The sequence below is a fragment of the Accipiter gentilis genome, unplaced genomic scaffold (genome assembly GCF_929443795.1).
Source record: "Accipiter gentilis unplaced genomic scaffold, bAccGen1.1, whole genome shotgun sequence".
NCBI lineage: Eukaryota > Metazoa > Chordata > Aves > Accipitriformes > Accipitridae > Astur > Astur gentilis.
Genome location: NW_026060821.1, coordinates 1 through 13,807, shown reverse-complemented (window position 1 = coordinate 13,807; position 13,807 = coordinate 1). Strand labels below are relative to the sequence as shown.

Below are 13,807 nucleotides of genomic sequence, written 5' to 3'. Positions count from 1 at the left end.
GAGGAGGAGAAGGATACCAACGTCCAGTGAGTGCCCCCCACGGCCCTATGGGGTGCCCCACGGCCCTATGGGGCGCCCCACGGCCCCCCCACGGCCTTATGGGCCCCCCCACATCCCTGTGGGCCCCCCCCAACCTTCTAGAGCACCCCACATCCCCCCCAGTCCTCGTGGGTCACCCCAATGTCCCGCTGCCGCTCACCCCACGGCTCCGTGGGGCACCCCACGGCCGTCCTCTGTTATGGGGTGCCCCACTGATGACCCCCCCCCAATTTTGTTGTCCCCCCCCCCCCAGGGTGGTGATGGTGCTGGGGGCCGGGCGGGGGCCGCTGGTGAACGCCACGCTGCGGGCGGCGCGGCAGGCGGCCCGGCGCGTCCGTATTTACGCCGTGGAGAAAAACCCCAACGCCGTCGTCACGTGAGTCGCCCCCTCCCAGCCCCATAACCGCCCCCCCAAATTACCCCGTAGCCCCCTATAGCCCCCCCCAAAACCTTTTCCTTCACGTTCCACCCGCCCCCAGACCCCGTAATTCCCCGAAACTCGGCGCGGCGGCGATGCCGCGACTCCGTAGCGTCCCCGAAATTGCCTCGGGTGCCCCCCCAACCCCGTTGAGGGTCACCCCGTGCCCCCCCAGGTTGGAGAGCTGGCAGTACGAGGGGTGGGGGGGCGCAGGTGACCGTGGTCCCCCGGGACATGCGGGAATGGCGAGCGCCCGAGGGGGCCGACCTGGTGGTCTCGGAGCTTCTGGGCTCCTTCGCCGATAACGAGCTCTCGCCCGAGTGCCTCGACGGGGCCCAGCACTGCCTCAAGGGTGGGAGTTGGGGGGCTGCGGGGCTGGGATTTGGGGGGGGGGGGGCTGCGGGGCTGGGATTTGGGGGGCTCAGGCTGGGATTGGGGTGTTGGAGAACTTGGGGAGTGGGATTTGGAGGGCTCGGGCTGGGATTTGGGGGGCTGCGGGGCTGGGATTTGGGGGGGGGGCTGCGGGGCTAGGATTTGGGGGCTCAGGCTGGGATTGGGGTGTTGGAGAACTTTGGGAGTGGGATTTGGAGGGCTCGGGCTGGGATTTGGGGGGCTGTGGGGCTGGGAGTAGGGGTTTGGGGGGCTGTGGGGTTGGGATTTGGGTGATGGGGGGCTGCGGGGCTGGGATTTGGGGGGCTCAGGCTGGGATTGGAGTGTTGGAGACCTTTGGGAATGGGATTTGGGGGCTCAGGCTGGGATTTGGGGGGCTGTGGGGCTGGGAGTAGGGGTTTGGGGGGCTGTGGGGTTGTGATTTGGGTGATGGGGGGCTGCAGGGCTGGGATTTGGGGGGCTCAGGCTGGGATTGGGGTGTTGGAGAACTTTGGGAATGGGATTTGGAGGGGTTGGGCTGGGACTGGGAGGACTGCGGGGCTGGGATTTGGGTGGGGGGGGGCTGTGGGGCTGGGATTTGGGGGGCTCAGGCTGGGATTGGAGTGTTGGAGACCTTTGGGAATGGGATTTGGGGGCTCAGGCTGGGATTTGGGGGGCTGTGGGGCTGGGAGTAGGGGTTTGGGGGGCTGCGGGGCTGGGATTTGGGGGGCGCAGGCTGGGATTGGGGTGTTGGAGAACTTGGGAAAGGGATTTGAAGGGCTCAGGGCTGGGATTTGGGGGCCTGTGGGGCTGGGGTTTGGGTGGCGGAGAGCTTTGGGAGTGGGATTTGGGGGGGCTCAGGCTGGGATTTGGGGGGCTGTGGGGCTGGGAGTAGGGGTTTGGGGGGCTGTGGGGTTGGGATTTGGGTGATGGGGGGCTGCGGGGCTGGGATTTGGGGGGCTCAGGCTGGGATTGGAGTGTTGGAGACCTTTGGGAATGGGATTTGGGGGCTCAGGCTGGGATTTGGGGGGCTGTGGGGCTGGGAGTAGGGGTTTGGGGGGCTGCGGGGCTGGGATTTGGGGGGCGCAGGCTGGGATTGGGGTGTTGGAGAACTTTGGGAAAGGGATTTGAAGGGCTCAGGCTGGGATTTGGGGGCCTGTGGGGCTGGGGTTTGGGTGGCGGAGAGCTTTGGGAGTGGGATTTGGGGGGGCTCAGGCTGGGATTTGGGGGGCTGTGGGGCTGGAATTTGGGGTGATGAGTGGCTCTGGGCCTGGGATTTGGGTGTTGGGAGAACTTTGGGAATGGGATTTGGAGGGCGGTGGAGCTGGAAGTAGGGGCTTGGGGGGCTGTGGGGCCAGGATCAGGGCTTTAAATTGGGATTTGGGGGCCTGTGGGGCTGGGATTTGGGTGCTGGAGAACTTCGGGAATGGGATTTGGGGGGTTCCGGCTGGGAGTTAGGGGCCTATGGGGCTGGGATTTGGGTGTTGGAGAGCTTTGGGAATGGGATTTGGGGGGCTTGGGCTGAGATTTGGGTGCTGGAGAACTTCAGGAATGGGATTTGGGGGCTCAGGCTGGAATTTGGGGGGCTGTGGGGCTGGGAGTAGGAGTTTGGGGGTCTGTGGGGCCAGGATCAGGGCTTTAAATTGGGATTTGGGGGCCTGTGGGGCTGGGATTTGGGTGTTGGAGGGCTTTGGGAATGGGATTTGGGGGCTCAGGCTGGAATTTGGGGGGCTGTGAGGCCGGGAGTAGGAGTTTGGGGGGCTGTGGGGCCAGGATCAGGGCTTTAAGCTGGGATTTGGGTGTTGGAGGGCTTTGGGAATGGGATTTGGGGGGCTTGGACCGAGATTTGGGTGCTGGAGAACTTCGGGAATGGGATTTGGGGGCTCCGGCTGGAATTTGGGGGTCTGTGGGGCCAGGATCAGGGCTTTAAATTGGGATTTGGGGGGCTGTGGGGCTGGGATTTGAGTGGTGGAGACTTTGGGGAATGGGATTTTGGGGGTCTCAGGCTGGGATCTGGGGGGCCGTGGGGCTGGTCCGGAGGGTGGGGGTCTCCGTGGGGCTGACGGCCGTGCCCCACAGCGGACGGGGTGAGCATCCCCTGCACCTACACCTCCTTCCTGGCGCCCATCTCCTCCTCCAAACTCTACAACGAGGTGCGGGCCTGCCGCGAGCGCGACCGCGACCCCGAGGTAGGGCGCTGGGGGGCCGCGGGGCGCTTGGGGGGCAGGGCTGGTGCTGGGGGGGGCGTTAGGGGGAGGGGGGGGGACACCGGGGCGTCTTGGGGTGCCCATGGGGCGTCTTGGGGTGCCCGTGGGGCGTCTTGGGGGTCTTGGGGTGGCCATGGGGCATCTTGGGGGTCTTGGGGTGGCCATGGCGTAGGTTGAAGGTCTTGGGTTGGCCATGGGGCGTCTTGGGGGTCTTGGGGTGGCCATGGGGTGTCTTGGGGTGGCCATGGGGTGTCTTGGGGTGGCTGTGGGGTGTTTTGGGGTGGCCATGGGGCATCTTGGGGGTCTTGGGGTGGCCATGGGGTGTCTTGGGGTGGCCGTGGGGCGTCTTGGGGGTCTTGGGGTGGCCATGGGGCGTCTTGGGTGTCTTGGGGTGGCCATGGCGTAGGTTGAAGGTCTTGGGGTGGCTATGGGGCATCTTGGGGGTCTTGGGGTGGCCATGGGGCGTCTTGGGGTGCCCATGGGGCGTCTTGGGGGTCTTGGGGTGGCCATGGGGCGTCTTGGGGTGGCCATGGGGTGTCTTGGGGGTCTTGGGGTGGCTGTGGGGTGTTTTGGGGTGGCCATGGGGCATCTTGGGGGTCTTGGGGTGGCCATGGGGTGTCTTGGGGTGGCCATGGGGTGTCTTGGGCGTCTTGGGGTGGCCATGAGGCGTCTTGGGGTGGCCATGGGGTGTCTTGGGGGTCTTGGGGTGGCCATGGGGCGTCTTGAGCGTCTTGGGGTGGCCATGGCGTAGGTTGAAGGTCTTGGGGTGGCCATGGGGCATCTTGGGGGTCTTGGGGTGGCCATGGGGCATCTTGGGGTGGCCATGGGGCATTTTGGGGGTCTTGGGGTGGTCGTGGGCATCTTGGGGGTCTTGGGGTGGCCATGGTGTAGGTTGAAGGTCTTTGGGTGGCCATGGGGCATCTTGGGGGCCTTGGGGTGGCCGTGGCGCATCTTGGGGGTCTTGGGGTGGCCATGGGGCAGGTTGAAGGTCTTGGGGTGGCCATGGGGCATCTTGGGGTGGCCATGGGGCATCTTGGGGGTCTTGGGGTGGCCATGGGGCAGGTTGAAGTCCTTGGGGTGGCCATGGGGCACCTTGGGGTGGCCATGGGGCAGGTTGAAGGTCTTGGGGTGGCCATGGGGCATCTTGGGGTGGCCATGGGGCATCTTGGGGGTCTTGGGGTGGCCATGGGGCAGGTTGAAGTTCTTGGGGTGGCCATGGGGCACCTTGGGGTGGCCATGGGGCAGGATGAAGGTCTTGGGGTGGCCATTGAGGAGGTCTAGGGCGGGTTGGGGGTCTGGGGTTGACCGTGGGGCAGGTTGGGGGTCTCGGGGCGGCTGTGGGGCAGGTTGGGGGTCTTGAAGTAGACGCGGGGTAGTGATGGGGGAGGTTGGGTTGGCCGTGGGGTGGTTGGGTGTCACAGTGGGGGTTTCGGGGCGGCCGTGGGGCAGGTTGGGGGGCAGCCGTGGGGCAGGTTGTGGGGCAGGGAGCTCAGCGTTCCCCCCGCCCAGGCGCAGTTCGAGATGCCCTACGTCGTGCGGCTCCACAACTTCCACCAGCTGGCCCCGCCCCAGCCCTGCTTCTCCTTCCAGCACCCCAACCCAGGTGAGGGGGGAGGGGGCGGGGACATCGTCAGCCACGCCCACAACGGGGACATCATTGGCCACGCCCCTGGCAGGGCAGGACCTCATTGGCTGCGCCCGCAGTGGGGCGGGGCGTGAGGAACCACCCCACGGGGCGGGATCTCCACCAGGGTGGTGGTGGTCCCGCTTGGCCGTTCTCTTTGACATCACTGGGGTGTGATGTCACTGGGTCTGATGTCACGGATGGGCGTGGCCAATGCTGACTCCGCCCCCCCCCCAACAGACCCCACCCAGGACAACAGCCGCTACCGCCGCTTGTCCTTCCGGGTGGAGGTGAACACCGTCCTCCATGGCTTTGCCGGCTACTTCGAGACCACCCTCTACGGTGACATCACACTCAGTAAGGGCGGGGCCAAGAGGGGGCGGGGCCTGAGGGGGTCGCCGGCCAATGGCAGGGAGCGGCGGGGGTCAACCTGGCCAACGGGAGGGTCAATGGGGCTGAGGGGGCGGAGCCGTGGGGGCGTCGGTGGTCAAGGGTGTTGGGTCGGCATCAGTGGGGGGGACAAGTGGGCGGGGTTTGGGGGTCAGTGGGGTGAAGTGGGTGGGGCTGGGGTGGAGTGGGTGGAGCTGGGGGTCAACGGGGCCAATGGGAAGAGTGGCGGGTCAACGGGGTCAAAAGTGGGAGGGGTTTGAGAACATCAGTGGGTGGAGCCAGCAGGATCTATGGGGTGAAGTGAGGGGTGAGGGGGCGGGGCTTAGCCTCAACAGGGGCCACTGCGGGGGGGGGACGTGGCCAATCAGGGACGGTTGGAAGGTGAAGGGGTGGAGCTTGGGGGTCAGAGGTCGGCAGGGTGGTGACTCCGCAGGTATCCGCCCTGAGACGCACTCACCGGGGATGTTCTCCTGGTTCCCCATCTTCTTCCCCATCAAGGTGGGTCCGGCGGCGGCCATCTTGGGATGGCGGCCATCTTGGGCTTGGCAAGAGATCAGCCATTTTGGGCTTGGGTAGAGGTTGGCCGTCTTGAGCTTGGTGTAAGCGCGGCCATCTTGGGTTGGGTTTGGCTGGAGGTTGGCCGTGGTTGGCTTGGTGGGAGAGCCGCCATCTTGAGTTCAGTATAGGGTTGGCCATCTTGGGTTCGGTGAAGGGTTGGCCGTCTTGGGTTCGGTGAAGGGTTGGCCATCTCGGGTTCGGTGAAGGGTTGGCCATCTTGGGTTCAGTATAGGGTTGGCCATCTCGGGTTCGGTGAAGGGTTGGCCATCTCGGGTTTGGGTAGACGTTGGCCATCTTGGGTTTGGCATAGGGTTGGCCATCTCCGGTTTGGCATAGGGTTGGCCATCTCGGGTTGGGGTAGACGTTGGCCATCTCGGGCTTGGCATAAGGTTGGCCGTCTTGGGTTTGCGTAAATGTTGGCCATCTTGCGTTGGGTTTGGGTGGAGGTTGGTTGGCCATCTTGGGCTCGGAGGGAGGGTGGTCATCTTGGATTGACATAACGGTGTCCGCTTTGGGCTCGGGTGGAGGTCGGCCATCTTGGGCTGGGCGGGAGGTCGGCCATCTTGGTTTCCGTAGACCGTCGTCCATCTTTGCTCACCCCTTTTCTGTTCCCCCACAGCAACCGCTGGCGGTGCGGGCGGGCGAGGAGGTGTCGGTGGCCTTTTGGCGCTGCGCCACGCCCAAGAAGGTGTGGTACGAGTGGGCGGTCACCTCCCCGGCCTGCTCCGCCCTCCACAACCCCACCGGCCGCTCCTACACCATCGGCCTCTGAGCGACGACAACGCAATAAAGCCCTTTGATTTTCCTCCTCAGCCTCCTGGCCGCCATCTTGGGGGGGGGGGGAGGGGGAGCGGTGGGGTTGGCGTGAGGGCGGCCATCTTGATGCATTCGCATCCCCGGGGGGACCTCGCCCCTTGTAGCTCGTTTTGGGGGGGGTTGAGTGGATATTTAGCTCCCCCCTCCCTTGCCACTGAAGCCTTTTTGGAGTAGGAGGGGAGCGGGAGGGCGGCCGTTTCCCCCCCCCCCCCCCTCAGCCCGGCCGCCATCTTAGCGCAGGCTGCGCCGGGCCGGACTAGGCCGCGTTTCCACGGCAACCGAGAAGGGGCGGGGCGACCGGGTTACCACGGCCACCGCGCAAGGGGGGGGTGTGGCCAGCGAAAGGGGGAGGGGGGGAGAAGCGCGCTCAGCCCCGCCCCCCCGCCGCGCCGCCGCCAATCACCCGCGTCCCTCCCAGCGGCCAATCCGACCGCCGGCAGCCCGCCCCGCCTCCTTTCCCCGCGTCCGTCCAATCGGCGCCGCCGCTTTTCCACCTCCCGCCCCTCTCTGCCCCCTCAGCCAACGGGAGCGGAAGGAGCTGGGCGTCGGCGGCCAATGGGAGCGCGGTAGGGGCGGGGCGCCGAACGCGCCTGCGCAGCTCCGGAGAGGGAGGAGGGAAGGAGGGAGGGGGGGGAAGGTTCTGGAGGCCGCCGCCATCTTAGCGCCGCGTCCGGGCCGCCGCCGCCGCCGCCGCCGCCGCCAGCCCAAGGGGGGGGCCCGGTAAGAAGCGAAGGGGGGGGGGACACGTCAGACGGCACGGGGATGGCGTCATCACCGGGGGAGAGGCGGGGAGGGGGGGGGGAGGGAGCGGCGGGGAGGGGGAAGGGGGGGGGGAAGCGGCGGCTGAGGGAGCTCGCGGGGGGGGGGGGGGGGGCAGTGCGCATGCGCGGGGCCGCGCCGCCGCCGCCCCGCCGCGAGGGGGCGTGGCTTGCCCGCGGGGGGCGGGGCCTGGCGGGGGCCGGGGGGGGGGGTGCGCTCTGCTCCGCGCTCTCCCCAGGGAGGGGCGGGGTTTGTTCTGCCGCGGGGGGCGGGGCTTAAGGCGGGGGGCGGGGCTTGTGGTGTCCCCCATCCACGTGGGGGTGGGGGCGCAGGTCGGGTTTGGGGGTGAATTGGGAGGGGGGGGGGGGGGGATATCGACGTGTGACCTCATCGCCGGGGGGATGACCTCACGGCTCGGCCGATGACATCATCGCTGGGCTGATGACATCATCGCTTCTTTTAAGGAAGAGCCCCCGGACCCGCGCGAGCGCCGGCCCTTCGGGGGGAGCCCCCCCTGTAAGGAGGGCCCCAAGATGGAGGCGGGGGGCTCGAACCCGCTGCAGGACCCGGTGAGCCGGGGGGGGGCGGAAGGGGGCGACGGGGACACCCGGGGCATTGTGGGTAACGGGGAGGGGGGGCAAGGGGACGTTAAGGGCACGGGGGGGGGACACAGGACAGACACGTCGGGGTCCGATCTGTGTGTGTCCTGTGTCCCCCCGCACCCCCCCACCACCACCGCCGCGTCACACGTCAACCCGGCGGCGCAGACGGACGCCATGACGTCAGACGACTTCGACATCGTCATCGAGGCCATGTTGGAAGCGCCCTACAAGAAGGAAGAGGTAAGGCGGGGAGGGGGGTGTCACTTAAAAGGGGTTTGGGGGTCACCCGGGGGGTGCTGGCGTCGATTGAAGCGGGTTGGGGTCGTCTAAAGGGGATGTGGGGTGACTTGGAGGGGCTTTGGGGTGATTTAAAGAGGGTTGGGGTCACCGAAACGGGCTTGGGGGGGGGCACCTGCAGGGGGTTGAGGTCTTTTAAGGGGAGTTGGGGTCTTCTAAAGGGGCTTTGAGGCCATCCAAAGGGGGTTTGGCGTCGCCTAGAGCCGGTTTGGGGTGATCTGAAGGGGGTTTGGGGTCACTTAAAAGTCCCCGAGGGTCACCCAGAGTGAATTGAGGTTTTTTGAAGGGCTTTTATCATCATCTGAAGGGTGTTGGGGATCCTGAAGGAGCTTTGGGGTCACCTAAAAGCGTTAGAGGGTCCCCCGGAGCGGATTGAGGTCTTTTAGAAGGGTTTTGTCGTCACCTGAAGAGCGTCGGTGGCTCTAAAAGAACTTTGGGATCGTTTAAAGTGGGTTTGGGGTCGCTTCAAGGTACATTGCGCTCAACTAAAGGTGGTTTGGGGTCACCGAAAAGGACTTTTAGGGCCCAAAGCGTTATTTTGGGGTTGCGCTGAGGGTTTGGGGTCACCCTTAGGGGTCTAACGTCACCCTGGGGGTGTTGGGGTTACCCCTGGGGACGGTTTGGGGTCCCCTCAATAAGTCTGCGTTATTTTGGGGGTGGATTTGGGGGCTCTGACGTGTGTCTCCCGCCTCCAGGCGCAGCCCGGCCCCTCCAAGGTGCAGACGGAGACCCCCGCGGCGCAGGTGAGGCCGGGGATCCGGCCGGGGTGGGGGGTGGGGGGGCATTTTGGGGTGTTGTGGGGGTCGCTTTTGGGCATCTCACCGGTGCCGGTGTCCCGTTCTTTCAGCAGCCGGCGGAGGAGACAAGCAAAGAGGCCAAGAAGGAGAGCGGGAGCAGCAGCGGGAGCAGGTCAGAGGAGTTTGGGGGGGCCACAGCAGGGTTGGGGGGGACTCAGCGGGGGCAGGACAGTGGCTAAGTTGGGATTTTGGGGTGATAAAAGAGAATTTAGGGAGCGTGGGGGATTTTGAGGGCGTGGATTAAAGCCCGGTGGGAGATGAGGGGAGATAACGGAGGGATTTGGGGGGGGATTTAAAAGGTATTGGTGCACTACGAGAGTTTTTGGGGTGAGCAGAGGCAGGAAGAGGGATTAGAGGGTGCGGTGGGGAGAGGATTTGGGGATCATCTGCGATCCCTCGTTACAGCAGCAGGAAGAAGAGGAGCCGGAGCCGGAGCCGGAGCCGTGACCACAGACACAGGTGGGGTGACGCTGGGGGTGGGGGGGTGGGTGGGCGTTTGGGGGGGGGATTTGGGGTTTTTTTTTTGGGGTAACCCTGTGCCCTACACCCCTCTAGCCGGAGCCGGGACCGGGACAGGGACCGCCGTCGTCGCAGCCGGAGCCGGGATCGCCGCAGCCGTCACCGCAGCCGCAGCCGGGAGCGCCGGCGGGGAAGCCGCTCCCGCAGCCGGGAGCGTCGGCGGGAAGAGCGAGCCCGGTACCCCTTCACCCCCAAAATCCCCCTAAAATCCCCCTAAACCCCACCGAATCCCCCAAAACACACCAAGTTCCCCCAAAATTCTCCCAGATCCCCCCTAAATCCTCCTGAAATCCCCCCAAATCTCCTTTAATTCTTCCCAAACCCCCCCCGGTGACCCCCTCGTCCTTTCCAGGCGCCGCTTTGGCCACAGCAAGAGTCCGCTCTACCGGGAGAAGAGCCCTGTGCGGTGAGCTGGGGATGTGAGATGTGGCGGGGGACCCCAGGGACACTTCTAGGAGGTGACACCCCCTCTCCGTGTCCCCCCCGTCGTCATCCACAGGGAGCCCCTGGGCAGCCTGAGCCCCGAGGAGCGGGACGCCCGCACCGTTTTCTGCATGCAGCTGGCCGCCCGCATCCGGCCCCGCGATCTGGAGGATTTTTTCTCCGCCGTGGGCAAGGTGAGGCACCGACGGCGTCATTTTGTGTCACCTTCCGCGGCACTCCAACTATTTCTTGTCCCTTTTTGTGGTGCTGCCGGCCGTTTCCGTTTTTCGTGACGCCAACATTTTCGCGTCGTTACCGTGGCCTTCGCGGCGGTACCGTCGTCTCCACGACGCTACCGAAACTTTCGCGGTGCCCCCGTCGCCTTCGCGGCGTTACCGCCACGTTCGTGGTGCCGCCACCGCCTCCGTGGTGCCACCAACCACTTCGCGTCTGTTTTTCCGGTGCCGCCAACGCTTCTGTGGTTACGCCACCACATCCGTGTCCCCGTCCGTCCCCCCCCTCAGGTGCGGGACGTGCGCATCATCTCGGACCGTAACTCGCGGCGCTCCAAGGGCATCGCTTACGTCGAGTTCTGTGAGATCCAGTCGGTGCCCTTGGCCATCGGCCTGACCGGCCAGCGTCTTCTCGGGGTCCCCATCATCGTCCAGGCCTCTCAGGTGGGCTGTGTGTGTGGGGGGGTCCGTAACGGGTTGACATGGGGTTTTGGGGGGGCTGAGGGGTGGTTCTGTGGGGTCTTCAAGGGGATGGGAAGGTCTCCAAGGGGATGCTGTGGGGCTGGAGGAGCTTTTCTGAGGTTTGGGGGCTTCTTTTGTGGTTTGGGGGGGGTCTTTTGGGGTTTAGGGGGGTTTCTTGTGGGGTTTGGGTGGTTTTTGTGGGGTTTGGGGGGGTCTTGTGGCGTCGTTCTTGTACGGTGTCGTTCTGGTGGACTCAAGCAGAGCTGAGATTCGCGTGGATTTTTTGGGGGGGAGCGCTGGAGGATTGAGGGTGTCCCACAGAGGAGGGAGGTCCATGGGGGAGCCCTGGGGGTCCCTCAGGGCTTCTCAACCCCCCGGGTCTCCCCCAGGCGGAGAAGAACCGGCTGGCGGCCATGGCCAACAACCTGCAGAAGGGCAGCGGGGGCCCCATGCGCCTCTACGTGGGCTCCCTCCACTGCAACATCACCAAGGAGATGCTGCGCGGCATCTTCGAGCCCTTCGGCAAGGTGGGGGCAGAGGGCTGGGGGGGGCGGAACCGCGGCCGGTGGGATGTAGAGATGGAGTTGGGTCAGGGGGATGAGGCGGAGGGACAGCGTTGGGTCGTGGGTTGGCGTTGGGGGGGCGCGGGGACATGGTTGAGTCATAGAGATGAAGTTGGGGGACGCCGTTGGGTCACGGGTTGACGTTGGGTTGACGCGGGGACGCGGTTGGGTCGTGGAGATGAGGTTGGGGGACACCGTTGGGTCACGGGTTGGCGTTGGGTGGTTGTGGGGACGTGGTTGGGTCAAGAGAATGAGAGTCAGGGACACCGTTGCGTCGTGGGTTGGCGTTGGGTTGACGTGGGGACGCGGTTGGGTGACGGAGATGGGGTGGGTGTACGCTGTTGGGTCGTGGGTTGGCGTTGGCTGGACGTAGGGACGTGGTTGGGTCTTGGGGGCCAGCGTTGGGTCATGGCTTGGCGTTGGGTGGCCGTGGGGACGCGGTTGGGTCACGAAGATGAGATTGGGTGGCAGCGTTGGGTCACGAATTGGCGTTGGGTGGCCGTGGGGACGTGGTTGGGGCATGGGGATGAGGTTGGGTGGACACGGGGACGCATCGGGGGGGACACGAGGACACAGTTGGGTCACGGGGATGGGGTTGGGGGCCACGGGGCCACGGTTGGGTCACAGAGGTGGGGTTGAGGGACACGGTTGGGCCGTAGGAACAGGGTTGGGGGACGCGGGGCCTCGGTGACGCCGTGGGGCCACCCGTGAGGACCACAAGGACGCGTTTCGGACCCCACCTTGACCACATTTCCCCCCCCCCCCCCCCCCCAGATTGACAGCATCGTCCTGATGCGAGACCCCGACACCGGCCAGTCCAAGGGCTACGGCTTCATCACGGTGAGCCCCTCCCGCCCCGCCACCCGTCTCCCCGCCACCGCCACCACGCCGGTGACCCCCCCACGCATCCCGTCTCCTCCTCCCCCTTCAAGTTCGCGGAGGCCGAATGTGCCCGGCGGGCGCTGGAACAACTCAACGGCTTCGAGCTGGCCGGCCGCCCCATGCGCGTGGGGCAGGTGACCGAACGCCTGGACGGCACCACCGACATCACCTTCCCCGAGGGCAGCGAGGACGTCGAGCTGGTGGGAGCCACCGGCCGTCTCCAGCTCATGGCTAAGTTGGCCGAAGGTGAGGCGGGCGACTCGGGGGAGGCATCTGGGGGGGCTTCAGGAGGTCGTTACGGGGCTGGGGGGGGTTTAAAGAGGTAGTTGTGGGGCTGGGAGAATGTTAGGACGTATCTAGGGGGTCAGGAGGTAGTTATGGGGCTGGGAGGTTTCAGGAGACATCTGGAGGAGCTTCAGGAGGTGGTTATGGGGCTGGGGGGGCTGTAAGAGACATCTGGAGGGGTTAAGGAGGCAGTTATGGGGCTGGGCGAGCGTTAGGACATATCTAGGGGGGTTCAGGAGGTCGTTATGGGGCTGGGGCAGCTTTAGGAGACATCTGGAGGGGTTTCAGGAGGTTGTTATGGGGCTGGGGAGGTTTAAAGAGGTAGTTGTGGGGCTGAGAATGTTAGGACATATCTAGGGGGGGTCAGGAGGTCATTATGGGGCTGGGGGGGCTGTAAGAGACATCTGGAGGGGTTAAGGAGGTAGTTATGGGGCTGGGAAAGTGTTAGGACATATCTGGGGGGGTTCAGGAGGTAGTTATGGGGCTGGGGGGTTTCAGGAGACATCTGGAGGGGCTTCAGGAGGTCGTTATGGGGCTGGGGTGGGTTTAAAGAGGTAGTTGTGGGGCTGGGAGAATGTTAGGACATATCTAGGGGGGGTCAGGAGATAGTTATGGGGCTGGGGCGGCTTTAGGAGACATCTGGAGAGGTTTCAGGAGGTTGTTATGGGGCTGGGGGGGGTTTAGGGTGTATTGGGGGGGCTTCAGGGGGTGGTTATGGGGCTGGGGTGATACTAGGAGACATCTAGGGGGGCTTCAGGAGGTCGTTATGGGGCTGGGGGAGGTTTAAAGAGGTAGTTGTGGGGCTGGGAGAATGTTAGGACGTATCTATGGGGGGTCAGGAGGTGGTTATGGGGCTGGGGGGGCTGTAAGAGACATCTGGAGGGGTTAAGGGGGTAGTTATGGGGCTGGGAGAGTGTTAGGACATATCTAGGGGGGGTCAGGAGGTGGTTATGGGGCTGGGAGGGCTGTAAGAGACATCTGGAGGGGTTAAGGGGGTAGTTATGGGGCTGGGAGAGTGTTAGGACATATCTAGGGGGGTTCAGGAGGTCGTTATGGGGCTGGGGGGTTTCAGGAGACATCTGGAGGGGCTTCAGGAGGTGGTTATGGGGCTGGGGGGGCTTTAGGGTGTATCTGGGGGGGCTCAGGAGGTGGTTATGGGGCTGGGGGGGCTCAGGAGGTGGTTATGGGGCTGGGGGGGCTTTGGGAGACATCTGCAAGAGGTTCAGGAGGTAGTTATGGGGCTGGGGGCATGTTAAGAGATATTTGGGGGGTTTCAGGAGGTGGTTATGGGGCTGGGGGGGCTTTGGGAGGCATGTGGGGGGGCTTCGGGAGGTCATTATGGGGCTGGGGGGGTGTTGGTGTTCTGGGGGTCCCGTGGGGGTCCCTGCCCCCCGGCGTCCCCCCCCCAACCCCTTTCTTACCCCCCCAGGTTCGGGGCTGCAGCTGCCCAGCACGGCCCAGGCCGCCCTCCAGCTCAACGGGGCCCTGCCCCTGGGGGCCCTCAACCCCGCCGCCCTCACCGGTACGGGGGGCATTTGGGGGGCTGGGGGGGGGCTTTGGGGGG

General features: G+C 65.3%; 2 protein-coding genes across 2 annotated transcripts; both read left to right on the top strand.

Annotated features, from left to right (window-relative positions):
* Positions 1-3: 3 nt before the first annotated feature.
* On the top strand, positions 4-6,405 carry PRMT5 (protein arginine methyltransferase 5; the record flags this gene model as incomplete). Its single annotated transcript, XM_049796754.1, is given in 9 exon segments — positions 4-26; positions 293-415; positions 633-660; positions 662-809; positions 2,906-3,015; positions 4,543-4,636; positions 4,898-5,014; positions 5,481-5,545; positions 6,225-6,405. Coding segments are annotated over 9 exon segments (861 nt in total), but the record flags the coding sequence as incomplete, so codon positions are not given.
* Positions 6,406-7,059: 654 nt separating this feature from the next.
* Positions 7,060-13,765, top strand: RBM23 (RNA binding motif protein 23; the record flags this gene model as incomplete). Its single annotated transcript, XM_049796753.1, has 14 exons — positions 7,060-7,141; positions 7,645-7,749; positions 7,948-8,022; positions 8,775-8,822; positions 8,927-8,988; positions 9,282-9,335; positions 9,432-9,572; positions 9,748-9,801; positions 9,895-10,012; positions 10,343-10,495; positions 10,903-11,040; positions 11,851-11,916; positions 12,009-12,204; positions 13,673-13,765. Coding segments are annotated over exons 2-14 (1,234 nt in total), but the record flags the coding sequence as incomplete, so codon positions are not given.
* Between the last annotated feature and the right edge of the window lie 42 nt (positions 13,766-13,807).